Source organism: Merops nubicus, unplaced genomic scaffold (genome assembly GCF_000691845.1).
Source record: "Merops nubicus isolate BGI_N331 unplaced genomic scaffold, ASM69184v1 scaffold26051, whole genome shotgun sequence".
Lineage (NCBI taxonomy): Eukaryota > Metazoa > Chordata > Aves > Coraciiformes > Meropidae > Merops > Merops nubicus.
Window position 1 is genome coordinate 10,806 of NW_008588009.1, and position 13,562 is coordinate 24,367.

Consider the following 13,562-nt stretch of genomic DNA (forward strand, 5'->3'; position numbering starts at 1 on the left):
GCAGCAGGAGAAATCCTATATTCCTGTCTAACTTCATGCAAGTCAGACTTTGCAGCTACCACTAAGCATGGTATTCTGCTATCCATGAAGTGCTGCTGCAAATTTAAAGAAAACAGGCATATAGAAACAGAAAAAAAAAAAAAAACAGGATATGATACATTCAACCTGGAACAACCTGAGCTGAACTGTCTGCAGTGGCATTAAGACCTAGTCTTTGCACTGAAGTCAGGCATTTCTAGAAGCAGAATATTTTATATAAACAAACAGACATTAGATTTGTATGAGTAACAAAACTGTATTTTTGATGCATCAGCCATATATAACCAGCACTCATAAATAAAATGTCTTTTAAACACTGGAACTTGTGTATAGAACCAGTGACTGACACAGTATTTTTGTCAGTGAAAAGATGTATAAATGTAAAGGTCTGTACACAAATATACAAACCTTAAAAATCCTGGCACAGTACTCAAAGGACTTTGGGTTACTGACATCATATACCAGGCAGACAGCATCGCAGATGGTCTCAGCATCAGTTAAAAAGTCAGAGTCACTGACATCATGTAGCTGGAAAAAGAGAAGGTCAGAGAGTGAAAAAAGCTTTGTCATTATGCAGCTAAGGGAATTTTACAGCTTTACTTGTCTCAATTTTTATGGCTCATTTTTATGTACCCTTATTAATTTTTAATGAAATTAAATAATTTTATCCTTATTAATTAATGAAAAAAGGGTAGGAGTTTATCATACAGCCAACATATATGTGCTGTTAACATCACATCTGCAGGCAATCACAACCTCAGCATACAAAGTTACATTTACTGTAACACAAAGTCTCAGATTCCCACAGAAGCTGGCATTCATCCTACAGGGACCCACAGAGCTGAGGACTAGATCTTGGAAAACAAAAAGATTTCATAATCATATGGAAAACTACAGTGGATCTAGCTTTAAAGACAGTATTTAATCCACTGGAGATTAACTTTAGCCATCTTAATCACACTACATGACAGATTTTTCTTTCCTGAATAGGTAGATTGCTTGCTGATAATTTTTCATATGCTACAATTTGATGCCCTGCAACCTAAGACAAGGAACTGGGTTCTGTACAATTTAGGTAAAGATTTCAAAAATAACACGCCTTGAACAGGTATTTAAAGTATTAGCAACATGTAAATCCAGAAGTTATCTGAGCTGAAAAAGGAGTTGAGGGGAATCCACATTTATGAACAAGAGACAATTAGAATTTTGTTTGCAGAAGGCTCTGCATAATTCACTGAATTTTAAGATTAACCAGTCATATGCAAACAATAATGAGGTAACCTTACCAGCAAGTATTTTTCCTGGCCATATACATAGACTGTATTAATGGCATAGTAAGATTTGTGTTCTGCACGTATCTGCCTCTGTCTCTGAAAATACAGAATTATGTGTTAGAACACAGCAAATTGCCCCTTTAAGTTCTATTTGAACAGCTGTTTTACTCTATTTATTAACGAAAACTACAGTAATCTATGGTTTATTTTGCATAGCTATAATCACATGTAAAGTGATTATTGCATGCAATAGCCATTTGTCTATTTACTATCCAAAAAAAAAAATACCACCCCCACAACAATATAGTCCCTCCCTCACAGAACTCTCTAAACTTGGTAATAAGCTCAGCAAAGCTCCAAGATCAACTGGTTTTGCTGTTTAACCTTATCTCAAAAGCACATATAGATGAGTATAAGCAACAGGTTTCTTACTATTAGATTTCTTCCAAGAAGAGCCTGAAGAACTCCACTTTTCCCACAGCCTTTCATTCCAACAACGTTGCATCGGAAAACATTTCTCTGGGTCTGTTTTTTCTGGAGATCTATCTTTTTATCTCTTGTTACTTTTTAAAAAACACAAATTATTTTTCACAAGAGGCATATGCATGTATGTGAAAACAGGACACAACTGTCCACTTTGATCAAAATGCACAGAAAACCACCAAAAATATTAAATCAAAAGGTTTGAATTGAACAGAAAATAAGAATGTAAGTGAAGAAAGACAGTTTGTTTAAACTATTTACTCTTAAGCAGAGTTCAAAGTTTGAATACCTAAATTGCACCAATTTTTTTTTTACCTGTAATTGCTGATGCTTGAGATTCTTGCTCTGCAAGTATTGAGTAGCCTAAATAACCCAGGTACTCCAGGCAACGCTGAACATCTAAGTACGTGGTTAGCCTAGCAGAGGGGACAAAAAGTTTCTAAATTGTTACCATCTGTGATACCAATTCTTTACAGTACTGAAACAGATTTTTCCTCTTGTCTCCAGACTGACATGACAGAAGAGTTCCTGGCACTGTGTAGCACTGAAGGACAAAAAACTCTGAAGGCAAATGGAGGCAACTTCACCAGTCTTGGCAGTCAGCAGAACACTATGAAGAGCAGTAGCTGCTGAGGCCTATCAACCTACACCTTTTTTTTCCTCTGCAAATAATGTTTTGCTCATTTTCTTTATTTTCAACAGGAAAAAAAAACCTCCTTATTGAACATGATTTTTCATACCATCTCTAAAGAGTAGAACAACAGAAATAAGTGTTTTTTAAGTTTCAGGGAGATTTACACAGTCTGAACAGACACCTCCTCATAGCTAGCAATAAATACTGGTCCAGTTCTGAACGGGTTGTAACAATGGCCTGAAGGTTATGCCGCTGGATGGCTACAACAATGTGACTGCTTGGGTCAGTGTTCAAGTATGAAACTTCCACTCCACTACATTTTAAAGAAGAAACTACAAACCTATCACCACATCCAAAGTTCTCAACCACTTAAATGCAACGTGTCACACTTACGTCCACTGAGAGAGAAACCCTTGGTATGTAATCCACCCCCTTTCATTGGTACAGACAGTGTTGTTGACATCAGGTCCCCATGGCATGTAAGGGAAGACTTTGAACAAATCTTTCAGTTCATCGGGAGACAAAGCACAATCTCTGTCCTGAAAAGAAGCATATGGTATCAGAGATAAACCACTTATGTCTACCTAAACTGGTATTTTCTTGCTGTACACTTGTAAGACTCAAGAAACTGACTATAAGAAACTGAGTTGCTTTCTTTATAACCATTGTTCTTTTCTTTTTTTTTTTTAAATAAAGCTAAATATATGAGCTAGTTAGAAAAAAAAGTTTTGTAGTGCAACTGTTAACTGCCAACTCTCCTTGCAGACAGAAATATGAACAGCAGGTTAGTTTTGACTGTGTAACTTGAGCCACAGCAAGTTTCTGAATGAAGTGACATAATGACAAAACCACATTCTTTTTCCTAACAAAGTTGATAGTAAACTAAGACTCTTGAAAGGACACACACACTCAAATTAAAAGCTTACCAAATCATGTTTATCAAAAATACTCTGAAGAAATAAGTATGCATGGTGATTTAATTCTGTTGTGCAATCTGGAGGAATTTTTAACCTGTTGATTGAAAACAAGAACAAATGCAGTAAGTTTTAAGTGTGTTTATGAAATAAGTAATATTAAAAGTCAAAATACAGACTTTTACATTTGCTATTTGATCTTTGCCTTTAGTTTTAATAAATTATATTCAAAGAGATCAAAGAACATACTTTTTATTAGGAATGTCTTTATATTACCCGATACAAGGATATCCTGGAATTAAATGTTTATTTTTTTAAATGGAAAATTATGTAGTTACATTTTTGAAAAGAAACCACACAGTTGGTTGATCTCTTAACTTTTTAGCTGTGGGATTTCCAAAGGATCTCAAGTGCAGCAAAAATACTGACAAGCCTTTTCTAATTTGTTGCCACATACAATAAGCAACTGCTCAGATTCATGTTCCAGTTCTGTATTAAGAGTCTCTTTCACCATCTTTCTAACAAAGAGAGGTAGCCTGATTTGGCACAAGAGACAGGAGTTCTTCCTTCATAATTTTCATGAAGATTTTGGCTGCTAGATCCTAAAGTAAGGGAGACACTTGATGTAACAATGTGTTAAACCAACACACTACAATAACTCCTTCCTCCTGCCAAAGCAGGAAGCAGCATAAATCAAATGTATGTCAGTTACAGAAAGCTGAAGTGATACATACGGAGGAAACAAGTACTCTGGAGTAAGCTCTAAGTCATCATCATATCCAAATCGACGGAGAACAGTCCAAGTTGTCTCATGCCTTCCTCGCTGAATGAAAAGCGTGTGTAGAAAAAGAAAACCTAAAAATCAAATGATGAAATCTTAAGGCCGTGAAACACTTTATCTGCTACAAGTGTTTTTAACAGAATCTGGCTGAAAACAAAAATTTTTAAATACACATTCAGATTTTAAACCTCCTAGGTGACATTATCACATCATCTACACAGGCTGAAAGGTCAGAAATTGTGTTATTTGTAAAACTGTCCTTCAAAGAACCATTTCCTTAAAACCATCCACTTGGTTTTCTGTTGTTGTTTGCTTCTTTCACTACTAGCATTTGAGAAGAACTTAACTGTATGGATATAAAGACAATATTTTCAACAATGTAAAGTAGTAAGCCTTAGCAAAAAGCCTGGAGAGCAGTCTCATGGAAGACTGCCTTTAGTTTTTCTGTATCAAAATAACTGGCTAGGATTTTTGTTTAGCACTTTCCAGGGCTTAATGAACACTGAGAATTCACTGTTTAGTAAGGCTACGCCTTAAGATTCCCACTCTTTACAATCTCTCAGGAGTCCTATTACATATGTAAACTCCACAAGCAAAACAGTTACACTGATGTTCAAAGAAAATGATTTTTTTCTCATTTCACTTTTGCCATATGCTCTGAGCAAATCTGTACAAGATAGCTGTTAAAATGTGACAGACTCCACACCTTGCTGACAAGTGTTGCAGACAGTGAGCCTAGAGACAAGATACAGATTTATCTAGGAGACAATCTTTTTTGAATCAATATACTCGTTTGGATTCCAGCCTCTGTAAGACCTGTTTTATTCACCCTGCTATTCCCCATTTTCATTGTCCTTTGATACTATACTGTCACTACATCCAGCTACTGTAGACTAAAAGAACTGAAATACAGATCATATTCCAAACAACTAACTTCTTAATGTAAGAATTATCAACTATATAAAGATACATCTTTAAATAATTCTTACCTTTTAACGTTAATCCATTATCTGCAACTCCATCACTTAGGTTTTTCCTGACTACATTCTTTACATCTTCCAAAGCTTGAGGTGCTAGTGGTGTATTAAAACAAATTCTCTAACAAAACCAAAGAACAACATGTTAGGACCATTGCCTCCTAAGCTGGACAAACAGCACATCCTGAATAAAATACAGCTTCAAATGTTCTGATAAGCTAGCAAAGGACAATCCAATTTCTTACTGGAAATAAAAGCATGTAAACTTTATTTTATTTTCAAATACAAGCATTGGGGTCTACACATTTTAAACAGATTTTAAATTTTGCTCTTGAAGTAAAACTTGAACAATGGTCAGAAATAAAATTAATACCATTTCTGTTTTTACAAATCCACTCTTCTATGCTGCATTTGAGACTATTAATATCCACACCCAGTTCCCTTACAATTCACCTTATTACTTCAAAAACAATCACCTGTTTTACTAGAAATATACAGTTTGACTATGAAGCATGGTGAAAAGAGAAGCAAAAGAGTTACCTGAAAGAAGTTAAGCTCTGCATCATTGAGAGTACCATCATTATCCTGATCAGAAATTCTAAAAATGCGAGTGAGTGCTTTAATACAGGCAGGTTTCATCTACGGAATAAAAGGAACTTTAGTGTCCTTCTTGGCTTGAGTATAAAAAGATTACACTGAATGGCATCAGGCAGCTCAATCACATTAGAACAATACTAGCCTTCATTTAACTATTTTAGAACAGAGACATTCACACACACGTACACAAAAATAAAAAGCAAGAAGAAACAAAATCTTGACCTAGCAAATTTACATCCATGACATTAAAGGAATTATTCCACATTAAACTTCTATTCAGTTATTAGAAAAGCCTCAAGTTCTCCAGAAGCTAAAGGTAGCTCTACTTAGGTATTAAAATCACTTTTCTAGATTCAGTCTTATTGCTACAGAAAGCTTTAAAAAAAACCTATTTTTTTCCCAAAACATTTTTTGTGGGGAGGAAAAAAAAAAACAGAAAGGCCTTGCAATCCCAGTGCCTTGCAAAAATACATGGATCTACAACTACAGATTCTTTCTAAACAAGCATACTATCACTATTCACCATTTCAACTATGGCTTCAGAAGACTTCATTAAATACTGAAAATCTTCACAGGGTGCATTCATCTACCAGGCAAAGCATTGATCATATGGACTATCTCTATGACAAAAAAATTGCTAGGATACCTTCCAAGCGAAGGAAAAGAGACACTGGTAATTCTCTCCCAACAACTACAGTGATGATGGACTCTTCTCTTCACAGAGGTCACACAGATTGCATAGAGATTGGTTTTGGAAAACCAAAAAGATTTCAGCACAACAATTTTATCACAATATTACTAACTCATAAAGATGATTCTGATGGAAGAAATCAAAACAGGGTTATTCTCTGGTTCTCAACAAAGTATTTATGATTGAAGCAACTTTCCTACTGCTCAACAGTACCTGGGTGTAGTTTAGAGATTTTATTTATATTCACCCATGAAATCAGTGTTTTTTAAAAAATAAACTCCATAATATGCTCAACTATCTGCTTGTGGTACTTGAAAACCAGCCATGTCACTTGTTTCTTATCCTTTTGCCAATGTCTCACAAGACAGTCAGAAAAGTTCTTTCCCTTAAATCAGGCTGTCTGGATTATTTTACCTGAAATAAATGGGGTTCCTGTGAAATGTATGTCTAAAGGAGATCTGAACACATGAGTTTGTTCACATTACATTGGCTTAGAGCCATTACCAGAGATTTTCATTTCACTTAGCAGCTCACATGGGCAACAGAAAACTGTCTGCATGGCTTTGAATGGACAGGAAAGACAGACTGGATTAATGCAACACAAAACAATCATGGTTCTAGAATATAATGCTTGGCATTTGGAGGTGGCATGGTGTTAACAGAACACACTAAGAGATGCAAAACCCATGGAAAAGGAAAGAACAGGAAGGTGACTGAATTTCCCCCCCCCTTACTTTTTCTTATAATTTATGTGTAAGTACCTCTTTCTCCTCTGGACAATAAAGAGGACCTGTAGGATGTAGAACAGCTTTCTGTGCATAATAAAATAGTTCAGATATATTCTTCAAGTTTTTGGCTGAACACTGAAAGAGAAATCCTTCTATTGATTAGCTAGTTTTCTTGACTATTTGTCGACTTTTTCCAAAATTTAAGCAAGCATCAAACTTTTAAAGATCTAGCCCCCTCTTGTGGGCACAGGGCTGTTCTGGAAAAAAGACATCAAACCCCTGTAATAAAGGAGGTCTCACTACAACTTCCCGTCACATCGAGAACAGAGAAACAAAAAAGTTGTGCCTACTTTGGGGAAAAGAAAAAAAAAAAGTTTAAAAAAGAAAGGCATATCCACACATTAATTCCATTTTTAATACTTTGCAGAGACCTATCTGGTTGAATATTAAATTTAAAACATGTGCTAAAGGCAAGGATGTGAGGAGGCTCTAAATATTAGAATTTGACAGTAATATTTGATTATACAATAGTATAATCTTCTCTAGAGAAAAACAACACATAAACTCACCATGGTAATTACTTGTACTTGAATATTTTATTTTGAACAAAAACCAAATCACCTTTTCTATTAAAAAAGTTGCCATACATGCTTGGCAAGAATGTAATTTTTGTTACTCATTCTAATTTCAGAAAGTCTTGCATACCTCTACACATGTTTCTATCTCTGTATATTGATTCATAATGGGGAGGATAGTTTCCATACTGCTATATTCCACTAGATCAGACTTGTTTCCCACTAATATAAGAGGCAGCCTGAAAACAAAAAAAGGTTAAGTGCTTTAAAGACAGAGGGATAAAAAGATCTATCTTAATTTAGCATACATCCCACAAGAAGCCATTTTATTGTTTTCATGGTGTAATGAAATATCACTGGCAGCCAACGGGCAAAACTGAAAGATAGCAATTTTAAGTAAATTGCCTTGATAGACAAGATAGATGTGTACTTATTGATACTAGAAAACACCCACAGTTAAGCACAAAAGGAACCGATCATATTATTATCCCACAAAACAAGCATCAGTAGAAAACCTATACAGACCGTGTAGCCAAAAGTAGTTATACCATAACAAATGTGAACACCTGCTAACAGCTGCCCATGAAATTCAAAATAAATAGGATTGCTGGCATATGTAACAGACCTACATACTTTAAATCTCTTGTGGCTTGGACTTCTTATATAAACTTTAAGCTTAGAATTTGATTTTCTTAACCAATTAACATCCTCAACACTGTGCATTGACACCCATCGATGTGCAGCCTAATTCACACTTCTCATCTTTACTTATGCACCTGCTATCTTTGTCTGTCCTTTCATTGATGAGAGGAATCCATCGACTTGTTACCTACAGTGGGGTTAAAAACAAACATGAAAAACACATTTTCAAATTTGATATGACAGAATTGTTCCCAAAGTTTGACTACAAATGCTACTGCTTCTTTCCTCAAAACATACGTATTTGCTCACAAAGGAAAAAACCAAAAACTGGCACTGATTAATGAACAACTTGCATCAGATGACTGAAATGACTGAAAACTCAAGATGTTGCAACAGACCAGAAGTAATCATACATCTGTATGTCCTCTTAACAGCTTCATCTCAAGCAATACCTTACACATCATATATGTCTAATACAGTTTTCTGCTTGCCAACAATTAACAGCACACAGGAAACATCTCAAGCAAAAGCTGGATAAAATATGTTACCATACCTTATCAATGGAATTCTTGTTGTTAACAGCATACACTATACAAATCACATTTGCCTAAAATGAAAAGGAAGGAAAGTCATGGAATTCCACTGTTTGGAATGTCTAGATCAAGAGAGACAATCAAGAACCATATGTAACAACATCGGAGTAAGAACATTCCATCATTTGCCAAACACTGTGTCACTGACTTTTTTAAGCTAGTAGTAGCCTGAACAACATCCCAAATCAAATAACTTGTATGTTGAGAAGTGCCAAAAGCCCTGTCTTGCAGTGTGATGTTCACAGCTTTTGCCTGCAGAGAAGCCTACACTAACAAGCAGCCTAAACTGAAGAATCATATTTGGCAGCCTCTGCTCAAGTACCAAACTAAATGCCAGAAATGGAACTACAGCATGACAGACAGTACAGAAAGTGTGCAAAGGTGCTCAGATAGAATTAAAAATAGCAAACAGAAGGAACTATAAAACTACCAAGAACATGACAGGAAGAAGTGGAATGGATCTTTCCAGGGCAGCATTATTTCTGTATAAAAACTGTCAATCCCTTGGCCTACTGATAAAAAAGATTTTTAGGTTCTGTCCTTTCACTTGGAAGGAAAAAGCTTAAGGGTAATTCACCAAAGCTGCTGCAGTACCTACTTTTCTTAAATAAAGAAAGGTCTACTACAGCACAGGGCACAGAACAAAACAAAAGGAAATTCAAGCAAGAAAAAAGTGAGCGTTTTTTCTTTCTTCAGCTCAAACCAGACTCCATCTAATGCAGAGAACTTAAAAGTAAAGATTTGTCCAAAAGCACAAACTATTTACTAGTAAACACTAAAATACACTTACCTGTGATATTTCTTGGTAAAGCTGCTCATCACTTTGCTCTGCTTCTGTGTTCAACAGAATAAGCCACTCATTAATGCTAAACACACTACAAACAAAACTGAAGAGCTTAAGAAACTGAAGAAGGGTATTTCACAGTGCTCTGAAGACATGTGAAAGCTCTTGTTAAATGTCTATAAAATGCACTGTTACAAAATAACTGTCTGTTACACACAAGTTTTTTAGCAGCTATTTTAAAGAGGAATAATTACATTTGTAGACAGGTTCTCTTTGGAATGAGTCATAGTTTGCATTCTCCTGCACATATTAACAGCCCCTTCCTGAGAAGTAAGTAACAACATCATTCTGTAATGTAAACTTTTACAACAGAATATGGCATATGTTCATTTTATTGCAGTGTCAATGATTTTTTTTTCTAGTGAGAAAAAGCTTCTGTTAACTGAATCTATGAAACATCTTATCCAATAGAAAGAAAAACTCACTCCACATAAATTTAAGCTCAAGTTAAATGCAAAAAGAAATAAAATTATTTCTTTGTTCCAAATAGGTAAACACACCAAAAATATTTCCTCAGTAGTGGTGGGGGAGAGAAGACAGAAAGGTATCTATCTGCTAACATGGCCTAATTTGTGGCTTCCATTATAAATGGCAGAAGGATTTTTCTAGCTGTGCAACAGTCACCTGTATTTTATGAACCTTAATACAGCACCTACCCATCTGTTCCATAAACACAAAAATACAAAATATGGAACAGACACTAAAGGACATGGCCTTCAAACTCAGACATCGAATATAAGGTATGTAAAGTTTCCTGCATCTTACTAAATCCTTCACTGAAAGAAAAATAGTTTTGAACTCCATGCAACTTACCACTTTGTCTGAACCTGTAAATAGGTCTGTCACACAAAGAACACTGACCTCCCTGGAGTATTGCTACGACTGCCTTGCACAGAAGTACCAACAGCAGCTAAGGTTAGGCTTTGAATTAGTAGGACCAGCCATCATCATCTGATTTAGTTTTACGCCATGAGTTTCTACTTATTCTAGTCTTTTCCTGCCTGTAGTTTTGGTCCCACACCAGTATGGCTGTTGGCAAGGTTACTGAGTCACACAAACAATTCCATACCCAATCAAGCAGTAATGGAACTGAGTAGTCCTCACCTGAATAATCCACTATGTGGGTTGGAACTCTTTCAGGGGTGACATCAGCTGGAATGGTGATTTCTTCAGCTCGTGGTGGTACCTTGGGTTGTAAAGAACAAGAAAAAGCCTTTAAAGACAATCCACAAAATGCAGATAGTAGAAAACCAGTTGACTACCATAATACACCTGGCAATTAGTCAGCTTCAAACAGAAGAGTTTATTAGTAGCTCAAGTACTTCTGGGGTTGGATTTTTTTTTGCAATGTACTGAAAGTCACTGCTACTTTCTCATTCTTTGTCATAGTTTACTTACTGAATAAGGAACTTGCTGTGTGCTTTGCAAGAAAAATCCTGTTAAAGGATTCAGTGAATGTTCCTAGAAAACTCAGATCTGCTATACCCAACCACCTATAGAGAACTATTGCAATACTGACAACTATAAATAAAACCTAAATTGCAATTGTAAAAAAAAAAGCCATATAAATAAAAGTTGTAAAATCTGGGGGGTTATCAAATTCAACCAATTACTTTGAAGGGCTCTGCACTCTTTAGCAGGAGAGCAGCATCAGAGTCAGCGTGCCATTACTGCCTAACTAAATATGGTTTAATCCATGTTCAAATGCTTTAGGTTTTGCACAAGATATCTTGATCCTACTTCAGCTGAAGTCAGTACAAGAACCACCTGGGTGAACAGGGCATGGATTGTTAAAAAAAATAAATAGAATATACAAGGTACAGCACACAAGAACAAAAGACAAAATCTAAGTCTCAACTTTTACATGAGTGTAAGCTGACAACTTCCTTGCCTCTCACAGAGCACTAAACGTTACACTCAGAAGAGCCTGCACAGCAAAACATGATACTGATAAAAAGTGTTCTGCAAAACACTGTAAACTAGCTATGACTTCTGGCCATTCTCCCCAGAGAACTCTAATCCACATTCATGAAGAATCAACTTAAACTAATTTTGATGCAAACTTCCTGCACAGCTATTTATTGCCTTTAACCTGCTAACAGTGAACTTCCACGATGCTTTTGTTTTCTTTCAATAAAAAAAGGAAAAAAGAAAAGCTAATCACCAGAACTGCTCTTCATAAAGCTTCAGGCTCTACTGGCATCTTCATCAAGAATGATTACTGATAACACCCAGTATACTAAACACTATTTCAAAGGCTGCAATGTCCATTACACACACCCATATAGCTCCAATCTGCACAACTAGCCTGCAGAAACTGTACATGTCTCTTTCAGCAGTTTATGTCAGATCCAGGACTTTGTAAAAAATGTTTTTTTTCTGTAATTTCAGGCAGATTTGGTTTTATATATAAATGATGCTTTTCTCTCAACAAGAATTCAGAGAAATATTCCATGTTATATTGCAGGAAGAAGCTGAGAAGTGAATAGATGCCTACAATTCATTAAATACATCAACAAACAACCTGCCAAAGGAACAAGTCCTTGAGTAGTTTAGGGACAAACAGAAACTCGAGCTCCTTTTTACCTGCAAAGCTGGGAACTAAATTCAGTTATGTTAACAATCTGATCTTGACTCATGAACTGTGGTAACCTACCTGTGATCTGCATTAAACACAGCACAGTGTAGATTCAAAGAGCAGCACATGATGGCTATTTTAAGACTGGTGATCAGGAGACATAAACATTCCTGTTTACATGTAAAAAGCTCAACTATTTGCAGTAGCTGCAGTTCTTTTTATAGTATTAAGAGAACTATGTGCTGCTTTTTGAAATGAATAAAATGTAGAAGTAGCTTTACTTTTATTCTGGGAGAAAGCAGTAAGATGTTTGGGTGGGGTTTATTTCAAAAGAGTCAGTAAAACATTCTTCAAAACCATAAGCAAAGGCAACATCTCGCTTAGTTACAAGAAATGGTCAGGTTATACAATGTGACTTAAATTCCTCATTCATTTGCAATCTACTTGCTCTTTAAATATAACATTTGAAAAAAAAAAACAACTGAGGGTCTTGCCTCTTTCAGCACCTTCCCATTTATGAGTCTCTAATATTGAAATATGTTGCCAGATATGACCAGTATAAACTGTTCAAACCCCCTAACATTCCTCAGATATCAAAAAAACTTGGTTTAGTTCTCCATGTGAAAAACAAGAAAGGAACTTAGATAAAATTTAAATTCCCAATCTTCTTGCAGAGATATATTTAAACTAACCTACTTCACTCTTCCAGAAGTTATCATTGCAGGTTTGTTTTTTTCTTCTAAATAGGGAACATTAATTTATAGCAGAGCCTATTAACTTACCCTTTGGAGGAAAAAATTACTCATTAGGACACAAATAAAAAAACAAATCAGAAAAAAAATAAGGATGCTCTACCTCTTCTGGAAATTCTTCACTGACCAGAGACATAATGAGTGATGTCTTCCCAACTCTGGCTGCAAAAACATTAAAAACAGAGATCAGATAATTTGGTTTTGTTTCACACAATACATGCATCCCATCATAAAATGGGATGTATTTTTAAAACATTTTCCAGCTAACTACATTGAAGGCTTTTTACCCATAGTTTAAGCATACTAAATGTAGATGACAGCAAGTTTCTTGTAATGCTTTTATTGTAAAACCTTAGGCTTCATTTCACACTTCTGCATTTCATCCAAAAGGGAATCAAATCCTGCTCGGTCTTGCACAGAAGAATTGGCAGGTTTTAACCTTAATATAGAATACTTAAGC

General features: G+C 35.5%; 1 protein-coding gene across 3 annotated transcripts in view; it reads right to left on the reverse strand.

Moving 5' to 3' along the window:
• RHOT1 (ras homolog family member T1) overlaps positions 1 to 13,256 on the reverse strand; it is a 22,042-nt gene extending 8,786 nt beyond the window's left edge. For all 3 annotated transcript variants that reach the window (XM_008949137.1, XM_008949136.1, XM_008949134.1), the window contains exons 1-17: positions 13,206 to 13,256; positions 10,877 to 10,958; positions 9,719 to 9,762; positions 8,889 to 8,942; positions 8,470 to 8,522; positions 7,824 to 7,932; positions 7,152 to 7,253; positions 5,643 to 5,741; positions 5,115 to 5,223; positions 4,079 to 4,199; positions 3,357 to 3,441; positions 2,824 to 2,969; positions 2,112 to 2,212; positions 1,746 to 1,876; positions 1,326 to 1,409; positions 448 to 567; positions 1 to 95 (exon numbers count right to left, since the gene is read on the reverse strand). The exon at positions 1 to 95 is cut by the window's left edge and continues 144 nt beyond it. In XM_008949137.1, the coding sequence (XP_008947385.1) occupies positions 1 to 95; positions 448 to 567; positions 1,326 to 1,409; positions 1,746 to 1,876; positions 2,112 to 2,212; positions 2,824 to 2,969; positions 3,357 to 3,441; positions 4,079 to 4,199; positions 5,115 to 5,223; positions 5,643 to 5,741; positions 7,152 to 7,253; positions 7,824 to 7,932; positions 8,470 to 8,522; positions 8,889 to 8,942; positions 9,719 to 9,762; positions 10,877 to 10,958; positions 13,206 to 13,238 (1,568 nt within the window). In that variant the 5' untranslated portion in view covers positions 13,239 to 13,256. The remainder of the gene's footprint in view (positions 96 to 447; positions 568 to 1,325; positions 1,410 to 1,745; positions 1,877 to 2,111; positions 2,213 to 2,823; positions 2,970 to 3,356; positions 3,442 to 4,078; positions 4,200 to 5,114; positions 5,224 to 5,642; positions 5,742 to 7,151; positions 7,254 to 7,823; positions 7,933 to 8,469; positions 8,523 to 8,888; positions 8,943 to 9,718; positions 9,763 to 10,876; positions 10,959 to 13,205) is intronic.
• Positions 13,257 to 13,562: the final 306 nt, after the last annotated feature.